At 39.6% G+C, this 16749-nt stretch overlaps 1 protein-coding gene across 4 annotated transcripts in view; it reads right to left on the minus strand.

Annotated features, from left to right (window-relative positions):
• Window positions 1–5929: 5929 nt before the first annotated feature.
• fal (falten) overlaps window positions 5930–16749 on the minus strand; it is a 641611-nt gene continuing 630791 nt past the window's right edge. For all 4 annotated transcript variants that reach the window (XM_067141683.2, XM_067141684.2, XM_068226329.1 and 1 more), the window contains one exon: window positions 5930–6109. In XM_067141683.2, the coding sequence (XP_066997784.2) occupies window positions 5998–6109 (112 nt within the window). In that variant the 3' untranslated portion in view covers window positions 5930–5997. The remainder of the gene's footprint in view (window positions 6110–16749) is intronic.

The raw sequence follows: 16749 nt of genomic DNA on the forward strand, positions 1-16749 counted from the left end.
TGGTTTCTTTTATAGGGATACTTAGATACATGTTTTTAATATCGAAAGAGTGGATTGTATGGTTAGGTTGAACTTAAACATTTTGAAGATTTTCGACAAATTCTATTGTGTTTTAATGGATTTGTTGGATGAAAACCTTTATTTTTTCTTCAAAAACTGTTGTATGTACTGTGAGGTTTTATATAAAGGGCTCGGTCTATAATTAATGATAGGTCTCATGGAAACGCCAGTCTTGTGATTCTTACGTTGTGCTCTAGCTTTGGGGAGTCCTGGGTTCATATTGATTAGTTCAGGGTTTCTTTGTCTTTTAAGAGGAAAGTTAAACTTTTAAGCATATTTTCATTTTTCTGAATTCTAGTTGTAGGATCTTTTTTGATGATGGTGAAAGTTTTGTCGAAAAAATGTGTTTGTTTCATTAATGTATTCCTCCCTATTCATGACGACGGTTACGTTACCTTTGTCGGCTTTCGTTACAATTAAGTTGTTTTCTTTAATTTTCTTTTTAAGTTTTGAAACTGATTTAATGGTGTTGGTCTGATTTGTTTGAGAATTGGTATTGTGTAGTTTAATAATATTATCTAGTTTCTTCCTAACTTCAAACCTCACCTCATCTTGTTGATCGCTAGGAAGTTCGGTAATTGCTAATTCTGATTCTGTTACAGTTGTAATGACGTCGTTAAGATGGGACGCCTTTGGCTATTTATATTTAGGCCTAAAAACTAAGATCGCTAAAATTGGAATATACATTAACTTTCTCAAACAATGCATAACCAATAACCTAACTCCCAATTTTGTGAAATTTACTCTAAAAGCATAGATCTACAGACCAGATAAATAAAATTCAACTTAAAACCAATAAAATATGGATCAACAACGAAATAACACCTTAACAAAAAGCTATATCAGACTCACTTAGAAGTAGCTAAAAATCCTTGCAAACCCCAATGGGATTGCTTTCGAACAATGGTCAACAAGAAAATAGAAACTATTCTGAAACACAAACAACAAGTTTTAGATAATAAATTGCAAAGACTAAAAAATACAGCCAACAATCGGAAACGTAGTGTCAAAGTGCAACACTCGAACACCGACACCATACATAATTTCGACCCACCTAAAATTAACTTAACCAAGGTAACACTGAATGAAGAAGAATACAAAATGTTGAGTAGGAACCCAAAACACAACTGGCCGAATGCGTCCCATCTTAACGTCATTACAACAGTAACAGAATTAGAAATTACTAAACTTCCTAGCGATCAACAAGATGAGGTTAGGTTCGAAGTTAGGAAGAAATTAAATCATATTATTAAACTATACATTACCAATTCTCAAACAAATCAGACCACCACCATTAATTCAGTTTCAAAACTTAAAAAGAAAAGTAAAGAAAACAACTTAATTGTAACGAAAGCCGACAAAGGTAACGTAACCGTCCTCATGGATAGAGAGGAATACATTAATAAAACAAACACATTTTTTCGACAAAACTTTCACCATTATCAAAAAAGATCCTACAACTAGAATTCAAAAACTTAAAAAATTGCTTAAAGGTCTAACTTTCCTCTTAAATGACAAAAAAACCCTGAACTAATCAATATAAATCCAGGACTCCCCAAAGCTAGAGCACAACCTGAGATCCACAAAACTGACGTTCCCATGAGACCTATAATTAATTATAGACGGAGCACTTTATATAAAACCTCACAGTATATACAACAGTTTTTAAAGAAAAATTACAGGTTTCTAGCCAGCAAAACCACTCTTTCGGTATTAAAAACATGTACCTAAGTATCCCTATAAAAGAAACCAAGGACATAATATACAATAATTTGAGAATGTCTAGTAAATTATGCGTACAAGAAATTCAGGAAGTTTTCATATGTCGTTTACCAACAGAATGGTTTGGCCATGGGGTCGCCAATCTCAGGGATATTGGCAGAAATTTACTTAGATAATTTAGAATACACAAAGACCTTAAACAAACACGTATTCAATAATATCTGCACTGGGCTCGCTATGTGGACGAAGTTCTGGCTATATTAAATCAAGACTTGGGAAATGCGGCCAATACCCTGTCCAGTATAAACGCCCTAGATCCGCATATTAATGATACACTGGAATATGGATCCTAACAGAATCTAAATTATTTAGTTTTAAGTATTATTAGACATCCCAACCGACTATGTTATCGTATCTTTAGAAAACCAACTCAAACAGTTAGTACAATCCAAAATGATTCTCTCCATCCCCAATTCCATAAAAAAAGCAGCATACTATAGTATGGTAAATAGAGCATTCAACATCCCCTTATCTAAAAGAGACCTTCAAAATAAACTAAATGTTATACGATCAGCAGCTAAATCAAACGGTTATAATGCACAATTTATCAATAAAATCTCAACACAAATAAAAGACATCAAAATTCTACTTTAAATAGAGAATCAGTAGCCAAAAACACATTCCTCCTTCACGTTCAATAATATCAACATATACAAAATTACTAATATTTTCAAGAAACATAATCACCAAAAATTGGCGTATGGCTTTTTAGTGCCGGGAGTGTCCGTGGACAAGTTCGGCTCGCCAGATGCAGGTCTTTTAATTTGATTCCCGTAAGCGATCTGCGCGTCGTAATGAGGATGAAATGATGATGAAGACAACTCATACACCCAGCCCCTGTGTCAGCGAAATTAACCAATTAGGTTAAAATTCCCGACCCCGCCGGGAATCGAACCCGGGACTTCTGTGACCAAAGGCCAGCACGCTAACCATTTAGCCATGGAGCCGCACATAACGAACAAATAGCCTTTAAAACAAATATCTTTTCCAATGTCTTTAATACACGTAGTATCAATCAAATTAATGAGTTATCTCAATCAGGCGTCTACAAACTGCAATGCAATAGCTGCGAAAGTACATATGTAGGATAAACAGGACGTAATTTTTCAATAAGATACATGGTACATGTCAATACTTCAAGATACAATCGTTTCTCTGCTATGGCACAACACATGACAGACTTAAAAAACAATTTTACATCAATTGACCAAATGGATAAGAAGGACACCATGCTCGCATATTGGAGAACTGTTACATTCGTTTAGAACAGTAGTTTAACCGTGACCTCAATATTAATTAAATTAATGAAAAATCTAATATTCTGTTCGATATAATCATTCCAATATACACAAAGTATAAACGGAAAAACGACACATTAAGTCCACCAATCATTTCACATCTAACTACCCGCCCCTCCTCACACATCCCTCCTCTAATCCTTACCATCATAAGCTGTACTCCCACTCCCTCTCAACAATCAGTCTGGTGTTGGTATCCGTACCAAGTGCATGCAACTTACGAAGAACATAGGGGTGAGTCTCATATAGCTATACATATTTATCTCGATCTTAGCTTCCCTTCTTTTCTCAGTTATTTACTTCAAATTATTTTCTTTTCAGACATTCACTTCAAGAATGTTCCCCTTAAAGCTACGTAAGTCATTACCCATATTACTAATGAACGAACATAAATTATCAGTCAAGTTGCTCGTCTACACAGGTAAGGATACCAACTCCTACATCAACTCAAGAACATTGGCTGCTGTAGGAACGACAAAATAGTTCGACATTAACCAAAGCAGTTTTGATGTGCCATTCAGTTTCAAGTTTGGATATGTTGTTCGGACCTCATCAATGTTTTAAATTAAGACTGTAAATTGTGCCAAACCAGAGTGTTTATATTATTATTGATTATGTGTGTGGTTATGCCTTCCAACTGGAGCGTGGCTGTAGATATATAGGGTCGAAACTAGTCCCAGTTTTATATGACAATATACATTCTAATGATACTGAATAGGTGGACTCTTCCTACCCGTTGATAGTGATCAACTGCCAATATAATTCATAACTTATAAACACAGCAGTGCAAATACATATAATAAGGGTAGAAGGGCATTTAAATCACTGTGAAAATTAATAAGAAAACTACAGTTATTAATGTACTATTGAAGAGATTTAAGAACTGAATCGGCAATTTCCGGACCATTTAACTCTTCAACATGGGGACAGAGAATTCAGGTACACAATAATTATGACAGGCCGAATATACTATTAAGAAATCACTGGTTTGCACAGTATTTTCAATATTCTGTATTATTATTTACTATTATTTCATGAAAACTTTGTTCTGTTCAGCTTACCCAAAGAAAAATCCCATGCTTTGTCACTTCAAAACATATGCTTGTAAATCTTCCAAATATCATGAGCAGCCTCACGATTACTGACAAACGCCGAATACCTGGTAACCTCCAGACTCCAAAACGCAGTGAACACCGCGCGGAGGGCACAATACTTCGGGCCACACCGGGCGGTGGTCGCTGCGTGGATGGTCTACTTCACTTACCACAGCATGTTTGTGTATTTTAATTGTATATTTGTTTGGTTCATTACTAACAACACAGGGCCCAAGTTGGAGGCAACCTCTGTGTAGACACATTGGAAATAAATAAATAAATAAAGAAAGAAAGAAAGAAAGAAAGAAAGAAAGAAAGAAAGAAAGAAAGAAAGAAATACATATGCTTGTGAATGTCCATGTATATCACTTGCTCTGTCATGCTCCGCCATATGTTAGTTACTCATTTTCTCTAACTTTTACATGGTTTTTCACCATAATTAACTACTGAAGATATTTCCATGAAATATTACATGGTAGCATATTTTATTTGTGAACAACATGCTCTAGGTTATTTTCTTTGACATAAGTAATTTAACTTCAAAAATAATTGGTGTGCAAATATCAGAGAAACTGATATGAAAGTTAACAGTTTAATAGCAAATATTTTATGAAGGAATATCTCAAGAGATTCTATAATATGTTATTGATATATATCTTCAATAATTTCAGAAAAAAGAATCATGTAAATATTCAGTGAATTGTAGTATTAATAATGCAAACCTCATTTAGCTGCAAAGAAATTAATATTTAAATTTGATAAAAAATTACATGTAATTACTAGCCATTTGAAAAAATGTGAACATGATTTCATAAATGGTAATAAAACATGAATGTTAAACATGCAAAAGTTTGTTTTAAGTAATGTTTGTAGTTGCAGAGCTAAACAAATTTAATTTTACTAAATTTAAGCTAGCAAAAGATACCGGTACCTCCCTCTTAAACCAATGACCAGAGCAAAGTTACTGGTAAGTATAGGAACATAATTGCTACCCAAAGGGATTTGGTCTGATGGTAGCCATAGTAGCCAAACCAAGTAATTATCAAATATACCTACTGACTTTTATTATCTTTACTTTCTTCTCATTATATTTGTAGAATTAATCTTCATTTTCCAGAAATGTCAAAAAACTTACATTTTTAAGATCTGGAATCAGTTGAATATTGCTGTCTTAAAATAGGTTTCTTAACTGAGTAGAGAATACTCTGGTAATGCTGTTCTAAACAAAAATTATCAGCCCAATTATTGGACCCCATAAATACTTTAAGTATTTTAAAATTTTGGCATTAATCATAATGGATTTAAAACAGTTTCTACATTATAAGAATGTACGGTGTCCAAAGGAGGAGTGGAAATAATAGGATATTATTTTACTGATATGACAATATACATATCCCCAATTAAGTACACAAAATGCCGTAAGTAGTAAATGTAAGTTTGTTGAGAGAATTAAAATATTTTCATCCTCCTCCTGGTAAATATTAGAAGATTTTCTGTGTAGACAAATGAAATATAACTTGTCTTCTGCATTAGCTTCTAGTAAAAATGGATATACAATATGAAACAGGTGAAAATCTACAATTTTGAATTCTGGTCTGACTGCAAATCCCAGTCTAAGAAATATTGTAGTCAGAGGAAGAAACACATCTTCCAAGGCAGTCTCAAAGTAAGCCAAAACTAAATGTACAGACTTAAATAAATAAATAAATAAATAAATACAATTATACCAAAATAATAATATCTTCAGGTTACCATCACAGAATTCACTCCACCACAGGGAAGAGATCTAGGAACTCCTTACTCACATTTTTTAATGTAGCATCATCCAACTGTTTCTTTGCATATATGTAGAGTTGTAGATGTTTCATCTTTTTCCTGCCAGAATGAAAGAAAATGATCATGAAGTAATTTTATAAAATGTTCAAGATTCTCTCTAACTGCTCCTTTTTTCTAAACTAGAGTCACGAGGAATACAAAACACAATTAAATTCATACTAGTTTTCCAAGAATGTTTCATCTATAACACTGGTCTGATATTCTGCAAGAAAGAAGGGAGCTCTCAGACGAATTATCTTTAAATCGGTCTATACTTAGACAGACACTACCGTATAGGAGTGAAAGCTGAATGGACTCAGGATATCTTACACGTAATTTAAAAGTAACAAGCTTGCAAGTAGCAAGAATGAATGCTGGTACTAAACACCTGGACACAATAGCAGAAGTAGTGGCGTGCTCTGAATCCCAGCTACCCCAGTGCTGCTGGGGTAAATAATTTTGCATTTACATTTTCTTATTATTAATCAGAATGTTTCATTATCAAGCTAAAAACGGAAACAGCTAAGTCAACGCACGTACAGCTGTCTTGATAACCCGTTCGCTTTACTGCAGTCCAGGTCTTTCCAGCTAGCTGCGTTTCTTTACCAGCACAAAAGAGAGCTACCCCAGCGAAATTCAAGTCACTCGGTTGAGGCATGAGCTTTAAACCTCCTTCTCTTGGGGGTAGCGGGGTGATAGCTGTTGGCGTCGCTCGAGATTAACAGCATATTACGGCGACAGAGCAGCTAGCTTGGGTACTTGTTATACTTAACACTCGAAGTGTTCAGCACCACACACCAAGGGCTACAAGAAAAAACACTATAGCCACTTGCAGATCGTCTTGCTAATAAAATAGCCATTTTATGAAAACAATTGTAATGAAATGAAAATTCACAGCATGTTTCCAGTCATTCGACCGGATCAGGAATGGAATGAATGAAGCCCGCATCTAATGGTGAGTATAGGAAATGCGCCGGCTGCCGAAGCCTGTCGCACTCTGGGGCAATGATTAATGGATGACAGATCAAATGAAATGTTAATGGAGAGTGTTGTTGGAATGAAAGATGAGAGGGAAAACCAGAGAACCCGGAGAAAAACCTGTCCGCCTCCGCTTTGTCCAACACAAATCTCACATAGTGTGACGGGGATATGAACCACGGTATCCAGCGGTGAGAGTCCGACGCGCTGCCGCCTGAGCCACGGAGGTTCTAACAATTGTAATAAAAGTATTTATTTTATTTTTGGATTTCGGCATGTATGAAGTTTTGGTAGCGATTCATTGATGCCATGACTAGATTATGCTTCGCGATGCACGCAAAAAATATTTAGGTTGACCAGCATGAACACGGCACCAAGCGCCAAATATAATAAATTTTTGTTTGGTTGCTCTGTACATGTGGGTTTGCCTGTAATGGTGGTATATTGTGAATTTTTGTGGCGTTCCTCTTGGATTATAGGTGAAGTTTTCGCCAGTTCTGTGGCATTCTTCGTGAATATAACAGTGGTATATGCAGTGAGGAATATTTTCCCTCATTTATTGTTGCTGTGCCTACGGTCAGTAAGCGAGTGAAACTGTAAAACTTCGGTGATGTTTACCTGCTAAATTTTGCTCATTCAGTTTAGGTCAGGTCTTTTAAGTTAAAAAACAGGAAGTTAGTTTCCGTATATTTCTGTTAGAACCATGATTGTACTATTACGAAGCGCCAGTGGGTAAAACACTAAGTACATTTTTAAAAATCTGCTGTAGGTTAAATTACAGTATGATGGTACCGTCACTACCGAGAATACCAATTTGGAAATATGTTCGAGTGTGTGGTAGAAAATGTTTTTATTTCAGTGAGTTATAATAAGGAAGTTCTTTAATATATTGTTTGTTTTGTTTTGTTTTGTTCGCTTCTTCGTTTATTTATTTATTTGATCGGTTTGCTTGTTATATTCCACTTAGTTATCGAGTGAGTTTACAAAATAGTAATGTTGGCTTTACAGAGAGAGGAAGGGCTGCAAATGCTTTTCTTAAACAATTGTAGTTCGGTAATGAATGTGTTCACCGCACACCAATGAGCAGAAGGGTACCTGCAGTGAAAAGGTAGAGCGTAATTTAGAACAGCTCAGTGGACGAAACTGTGTGTATGAACTGGCTTCGATGGTGGCATTTTACTGATAACACTACTGAAGAATGTATGAGGATATGTACCACGGAGAATAATGGATTCATCCATAGAGAGTAAAAGAAGCAACGAGAGACCAAGGTGATGATGGGTAGACTTGGATTTTAATGATTTAAAGACAGGAGGTTCAGAACTAAACAAAGCCACAGTACTAGTTGCACTGTGAAGGTGCTTAGTTAATTCACAAAAACATGTGTTCTGAACACTGCAAGGCATAATACACTATAACGTAGATTAATGTATGTGCAGTCCCACATGAATTTATCAGAAGAAGGTTTCTTTGTTACAGTTTTTCTAATGGTCAGTAACAGTTTGCTGCACACTACTTATTCCTTGGTCCTGCACTTTCTATGCATAGCTTGTTCATAACCTGAAGAGTTATTGCTCTATATGACAATTGCTTTAGGTTAAAAAGCATTTATTTCTTCAGGCTGTAATTTTACTATTATTATTATTATTATTATTATTATTATTACGCGTTGCTTTATGTCGCACCGTCACAGACAGGTCTTATGGCGACGATGGGACAGGAAACGGCTCGGAGAGGGAAGGAAGCAGCTGTGGCCTTAATGAAGGTACAGCCGCAGCATTTGCCTGGTGTGAAAGTGGGAAACTACGCAAATCTATCTTCAGGACTGCCGACAGTGGGGTTCGAACCCACTATCTACCGAATACTGCCCGCACTTAAGCGACTGCAGCTATCGAGCTCGGTGTGTCGTAATTTTGAGGTTATAATTATTTATTATTAGTTTGTATGGCAGAATGATAAAATGATAAAATGATAAAAAATTATTTACTACTATATATATATATTTGAGTAGTCTTAAAACATACAGAGTGAGACTTAGATCACATGATTTAGTAGTGTCAGGGTTGTTATGTCCAACATGCTTAACCATTTTACAAATTATTTACTGGCCTCATAGTTGACCTCCATTGTTCCATTTAACTTCCTGAATGGGCTATCCATGGCGATACACTGGAGTGTCTGGGGGACGTCGGCACAGTCACAGTAGGAGTTCTCAGTTACATTCCACTTATGTTTCCAGTATTGACAACTGCCATGTTGGGTTCTTATTCGATTTAATGGCCTCCAGATTTTTCTGGGTAGGTTGAATTCAGGAGGACGGTTAACTGGATCCCGGATTAAGCCTAGTTTGTCTAGGTTTGAAGAGAACCACATATTGTGCCATGTTTGATTCATGTTAAATTCTTCTTGGATCAGTCTCTCACCTAGTACCCATGATGGTTTCCTTGAATTTAACCCGAGGCATTGATATGAGCAGTCCCGATGTATCGGCAGGACAAAATTTTCATGGCATTTCAGTGCCATTTATCTTCTAAGATAAGGGGGAGGAATGTTAGAAAGTACTGGTAGCCATCCAAAGGTATAGACTGGATTATCCCTGATATAGTCCTCATTGCGTCATTCAGCTGAGTGTTGATTTTCTTTTTGTGAGCACTATTAAGCCATACTGGACTGCAATATTCAGCTGATGGGAAACTAAAGCAAGAGCTGTTGCTCCTAATGTAAATGCAGTTGTACCCCAGCCTGTTCCAGAGAGTTTGTGTAGGATTTTGTTATGGGTTTTGATCTTTGCAGATGTTCTGTTGAGATGTTTTCTAAAGGTCAATGATTGATCCAATACAATGTCTAGATATTTTGGAAGAGTATTCAACTTCAGTAGCTGCCCACTGAATTGTACTTGAGGGGTGTAAGTTGCTTGCTTATTGTTCAAGTGAAAGCAGGTGACCTCAGTTTTAGATATGTTTGGTTTCAATCGCCAAGTAGTGAAGTAGTAGTTTGAGGAGAACATTTATAAAGGTAACTTCAGCTGTTCTAAAATCATTGGCCTGAACAGTTATAGCAAGGTCGTCGGCATATATAAACTTTCTAGCATTTGTGGAAGGAAGCTCTGCTATGTATAAGTTGAAGAGCAACGGGGCAAGGAGCGAGCCCTGAGGCAATCTATCGTTTAGTCTATAAGACTTACTTGTATTCATATTTAGATGCACTTCAAAAATTATTTTGGATAGCATGTTGTTAGGTAGTGTGGTGAGGGACATTCAAGGAATTATTTTTAGGAATTTAAGAATAATTTCCTTACGCCAAACAGCGTCATATACTGATGTTAGGTCCACAAACACAAAATCGGTCTTCATCCACTCTTGAAATTCTCTCTCAGTGTGAGTGGTAAGATGTTGCTGTAAAATATGGCAAGCTATTTAATAGTACGTGGGCCAAAATACATCAGAAATTCTGGATGTATTCCATCTAGCCCAGCTGCTTTCCCTGGCTTAATTTCTTTTAATGAAGTTCAGATCTCATCCATCGGTGGTGATTTCCAATGAGAATTGAGAGTCTCTTTCAGCGTGAGACAACCTGAACTTTAGTTCCAGCTGTATTTTTATCTTCTTTCTTATCATTATCAGCAGGTTTTCCTTCAGGCCTACTAACTTAACTGCCACCTTGTCTGCCTCTATCTTGGAGACCTTGCTGCTGAATTACTTTGATCACGCTCTTCGAATTCTCTAACTTAACAGCCAAGGAACTAGCAGATCATAAGATTTTGAGGTTACCTTGTGATATTCATAACATCTGGATTCAAAAGATGTGACGCTCAGGAAATGTAATGCAATAGACCGTAGCATTATCACAGAATACTTATATGGCACAAAGAAACATAACTAGTAAACTTAACGCAAGTGTAATAGACTGATATAACTTGAAAACAATAACCCATAGGTAAAGAATGCCAATATCGAGCTCGAGTTATTATTATTATTATTATTATTATTATTATTATTATTATTATTATTATTATTATTATTATTATTATGCCTTTTGAGGTATGGCTATGAAGTGTTCACATCCATTTTTTTTGCTACTTGCTTTACGTCGCACCGACACAGATATGTTTTATGGCGACGATGGGATAGGAAAGGCCTAGGAAGTTGAAGGAAGCGGCCGTAGCCTTAATGAAGGGACAGCCCCGGCATTTGCCTGGTGTGAAAATGGGAAACCACGGAAAACCATCTTCAGGGCTGCCGACAGTGGGGCTCGAACCCACTGTCTCCCGATTATTGGATACTGACCGCAGTTAAGCGACTGCAGCTGTAGAGCTCAGTCATCCATTTATTATTTTATTATTATTATTATTATTATTATTATTATTATTAACGTAGTTATGTACAGAAGATCGTATTATTTGTGAGGTTATGACAGGAAACATCTGCTGTATATGTATTAATATGAGTTTATTCAATGTAAAGACGCATAATTAATAGTATTTAATTATTATTACCTGTATATATGATGTTTAATCCAAAGTAACATTGTGCAACATATCCTGGAAAACGCTATGTACGATGAAAACACTGTAGAACCTTCCTTGCATTGTAACTATGATATTGCGCACTGTAGAAGGTATCAGCAGATGTGTTGTTTAATATCCTTCTAGATGCCTGGCCAGGCAACATACATTAGAGGCAGTCTTGATGGTAGAGAGGAGTTGGTTAGTTGAAGCTGTTTTTGTGAGCTCGTGGTGTGATTCTGACGACATGTTACTGTAACAGTCAAATGTTTTTCAAGATGGCAGTGGCATTCGTCTTATTCTCCGTAGTAGTGTTTTGTTTATGATGGCAGTTGATTAGGTTATGCGTGTATAATATGAAAATAAGTAAGTAAATAAATTAGGGTACACAACTAACAGCATTTTGTGTGCGTCTTTGTGAATGCGTCATTGGCGACCGTGACGAGTGAATAGGAGTGTAAGTACGAAATATAACAAAATGCAAGTGATACCAGAAAATATGTCCGTACAAGAACTCAAATACGAACTCGCAAAGAGAAATGTTCCGACGAACGGCAAGGAGAAATCACTGAAGGCGCGGTTACGAGACGATCTCATCGAAAAAGGAAAAGATCCCGAAACGTTTTTCATCGAGGTGGACGAAGATCCAGAGTCATCATCAGACGGCGAGGTAATGTTTCCACGATACAGGCACACAATGACAAAATCTCAAGACGTTGATTCACGAGTTAATTCCACCCTACCAAAAAAGAATGACAAACTTTCACACCAAATTTGAGGCGTCAACATCCCAGAAGTATACACGCAGGTTTACAAAATAGAACAATGTCTAGAATCGAAAATTTCCACCCTAGGTGATAAAATTTCATCCCAAATCAGTGACGTCACCAATCATTAAACACAGCATATATCGGACATCAGGCCGAAACTGGGACAGGTTGAGCAGATTGATACCAGGGTAAGCCAGCTGGAAGGGGACATCTCGAACCTCAAGGAGGAGGTGGAAATCCAGATTTCCAACATAAAACAACATGTTGGGGGTGAATTTCTACCGTCGAGGTAAATTTTGAAAGCCGTATCTCTGCCATGGTGGGAAATCTTGGGAGCCGTATTTCTGGTGTTGAAGGAAGGTTAGAAAACCGGATTTCGACCAACGAGGGAGATGTGCATAACATAACAGAACGCATCCTTCACGCGGTAGAAGATAGAGAAATTCAAAGAAGAACTATCGCCACGCCTGTAACCCCCTCAAACCTAAGGGGCAATGCAGGACACATACACCCGATGGAGTTATAGGAGCCTTCCGGAAATCTATGGGCGAATGGAAGAGATCCTGACTAGCTTCGTCGGTGGATCGGTCGGTCGGTCTACAGGAGGATATCATCGTTCAACTCATCACACCGCGGTTAAAGCGGCAAGCCGCTACTTGGTGGAAACATTGAGGAGCTTAAATTTTAACTGGGCGGACTTCATGAGGGAATTCCTTGCTAGGTTTAATTCCAAGGGGTGAAGAGCTATGTGAAAATAAAACTACCGAGTGAGGCACAACCCACCGGCAGAAGAGCTAGCGCGTTCGTCCTCCAGAAGTACAAGCTCTTCAAGCGGCTGCAGCCGGCAGGAAGCGAGAAAGAGATCTTCCCAGATATCACAGTGCTACTCCACGATAAGATTCGAGCCCTAATGAATGTATCACCACCGAGATCCTTCGATGATCTACATAGAATAATCACCCATCTGAAAGAGGAACACAAGACCAAAGATGCGGAAGAGACCAGCTCGGTTAGGAAATGCTACCAGTGGTGAAGAACTGGAGACCTTAAGAACAAGGGCCCAACCTTGATGTCGGAGAAGTTAGGTCCGGTCCATTCTGGATTAAGCGGGATGGGACAGGGAAGAGGAAGATGCCTCAAGACCTGACAGAGAAGCAGCCTTGGACAAGCAGGAGAGGGATTGGTCAGATTGTGCGTAGAACAGACATACTTGACAGCAAAGCAAGTCACTCGTTTGTCAATGGGATTGTTGCCAGATCACTACCGCATATGAAGTCTCACCATCTCGGAAGGGTAGTGGGAGCAGCGTACGGGGTAACCTATTCCATCCAAGGACAGACTAACCTAACCGCTCAATGCATGGACCTGCCTATTGTAATTGACATTGCAGTGATTCAGAACCTAGTACCTGACATCATATTAGGTCATGACGTTCTGGTAGAATACAAGTTGATCCTAGACTATGCAGCTCATGAAGTCTTTTTGGGAAAAGGCAGACGTCTGAGGGTCGCCTGGCACGATGGAAATCTCCGTATTCGCAAGGATGTGGAGGTCGACGTAGACCTAGGAGATATCCTGTTAACACATCTTCAACCAAGTGAATAAGAGGAGCTGAGACGAGCCTTCCCGGAAGTATTCACCAATAAAATAGGGCGAACTACCATTGTAATGCACAACCACTGAATGCAGCACCTCCTCACCCATCAAGCAAAGCCCATATCCAATCAACCCGGATAAGCGCAACTTCGTCATTCAGAAGATTCAAAAGATGGAAGGACAAGGTTTCGTCGGACCCTCCACGCCCTGATGGACTTCACCTATCGTCCTACCAAAAAAGAACAATGGGGAGTATCGACTGTGTGTGGACTTTCGCAGGTTGAACGAGAAGACCGTTAGTGACGCCAACCCCATGCCTGACCTGAAAGACTCAATGACCGAACTCGACAGCTGCAGTCGCTTAAGTGCGGCCAGTATCCAGTATTCGAGAGATAGTAGGTTCGAACCCCACTGTCGGCAGCCCTGAAAATGGTTTTCCGTGGTTTCCCATTTTCACACCAGGCAAATGCTGGGGCTGTACCTTAATTAAGGCCGCGGCCGCTTCCTTCCCACTCCTAGCCCTTCACTGTCTCATCGTCGCCATAAGACCTATCTGTGTCGGTGCGACGTAAAGCAACTAGCAAAAAAACTCAATGAAACAAGTAAGTGGGTCTAGGAAGTTCAGCATGCTGGATCTCAACTCCGAATACTGGCAAGTGGACGTCGAGGTAAGTTCTAGACCACTGGCGACCTTCTTCACACAGAGAGGATTCTACAAGTTTACAGTAAAGACTTTTGGATTGAAGAATGCTCCTGCAAACTTCATGCGATTGATGGGTAAGGTATTGTCAGGATATGTTGGAGATTTCTGCCAAGTGTATCTCAGCGACATCCTGATTTACAGCAAGAATTTTCAACACGTTGGACATATGAGAAAAGTGCTGGGTCGACTGAAGATTCATGGACTGACTTGCCAACTGGAGAAGTGCCGCTTAGCCCAGTCCCGGGTAGAATATCTTGGGCATGTCCTAACATCTGAAGGCATAGAAAGGCAACCGGAGAAGAATCGAGCTATCGGGGAAGCTGAACGCCTGCGGACCAAGCGATAAGTACGTCAGTTCCTTGGCTTGTGTGGATGGTATAGCAGTTTCGCGCCACACTTTGAAGACAAAGCAATACCACTCACCGACCTACTCCACAACAACCGCCCGTTCCGATGGACCAGAAAGGAAGAGGCAGCATTCCAAGACATTAAAGGTGCGATATGCAACGCTCTCGGTCTAGCCCAACCCGACCCTGAAGGTAAGATGTGTTTGCAGACGGACGCCGGCGACTCCTGCTTAAGAGCAGTGTTATTCCAGGAGAGGAGTGACGGCGAATGGACATCAACGAGTATGCCAGCAGAGAGCTTTCTCTCACCGAACAGAGCCCCTGCACTGCCGAGAAGGATGCCTTAGCCGTGGTGTGGTTCATGGACAAATTCAGAGGCTACTTGGAGGGAAGTTACAGCTCTACACCGATTATGCAGCTTTCAAATGGCTGAACTCGGTCTCTAGCTCAAAATCTAAACTGATGCGGTTAGCTCTGTTAATCCCAAAATTTGACGTTGATGTGTATAACGTCCCAGGACCGACGAACATAGGAGCAGAGAGTTTATCTAGGCACCCGGCGATGGAACCTGAAGCTAGGAGCACCATTTTCGAGAGGGAGTTTTCACACAATAACCAGAGCGAACCCAATGAACCTGTCCTTAAGATCAGCCGTTTAACTCGCTGACTGGAATCCGTCTTCCTGTTGCTCGCCTTGGTGCACTAGAAATCCTGTCTTATGTCTTTCCGCATGTTGAACCAGAAAAATCTTCGTCGGATACACGGATATGTCTCTTCACCTCCTGGACGTCCGGCTTCAGTAGTGTATTGGAACTTCTCAAGGATGTCCATCGTGTGCTGTCTAGGAGTCACCACTACTGCAGGCGTGCCGGACAGGTAAAACCTGTACATTAAGAGTTATCCGTCAACCCAGATGTTCTTGTGGTACACCTTGAATTCCCTTGGAACGAGTCGGCTATCGGTCTTCTGTCTCCTAATCCACTGCGTCATGATCCTACAGTACTTGACTTGTTCTTGCCATTGCTTGGTTACTCCCAGATAAAGTTCCTTCTTGATGATCATAAGGACAGGTTCATTGAGTTCGCTCTGGTGATTGTCTGGAACTCCCCTTCGACAATGGTGCTCCTAACAGCAGGTTCCATCGCCGAGTGCCTAGATAAACTGTCTAGTCCTATCTTCGTTGACCCTGGGACGCGACACACAATAAAGTCAAATTCTGCGATTAACAGAGCCCATCGCATCAGTTTATATTTTGAGCCAGAGACCGAGTTCAACCATTTGAGAGCTGCGTGATCGGTGGGGAGCTGGAAGTTCCTTCCCCCCCCCCCAATAGCCTCTGAATTTGCCCATGGCTCACACCACGGCTAAGGCTTCCGTCTCAGCAGTGCAGTAGCGTTGTTCGGTGGTAGATAGCTTTCTACTGGCATACTCGTTGATGTCCCTTACGCCGTCACTCCTCTCCTGGAATAACACTGCTCCCAGACCGGAATCATTGCGTCCGACTGAAGACACATCTTCGGTTGAGGGTCGAGATGGGCTAAACCGGAAGAGCCTTAAAGTCTTGGAATGCTGCCTCTTCTTTGCTGGTCCATGGGAATTGGAGGCTGTTATGGGGGGCAGATCGGTGAGTGGTAATGCCTTCTCTTCAAAGTATGGCACGAAGTTGCTATACCATCCACACAATCCAAGGAACTGACGAATTCCTCGCTTGGTCCGCAGGCGTTCAGCTTCCTCGATAGCTCGGTTCTTCTCCGGTTGCCTTTCTAATCCTTCAGATGTTAGGACATGGCCAAGACATTCTAA

The sequence above is a fragment of the Anabrus simplex genome, chromosome 2, assembly GCF_040414725.1.
Source record: "Anabrus simplex isolate iqAnaSimp1 chromosome 2, ASM4041472v1, whole genome shotgun sequence".
Lineage (NCBI taxonomy): Eukaryota > Metazoa > Arthropoda > Insecta > Orthoptera > Tettigoniidae > Anabrus > Anabrus simplex.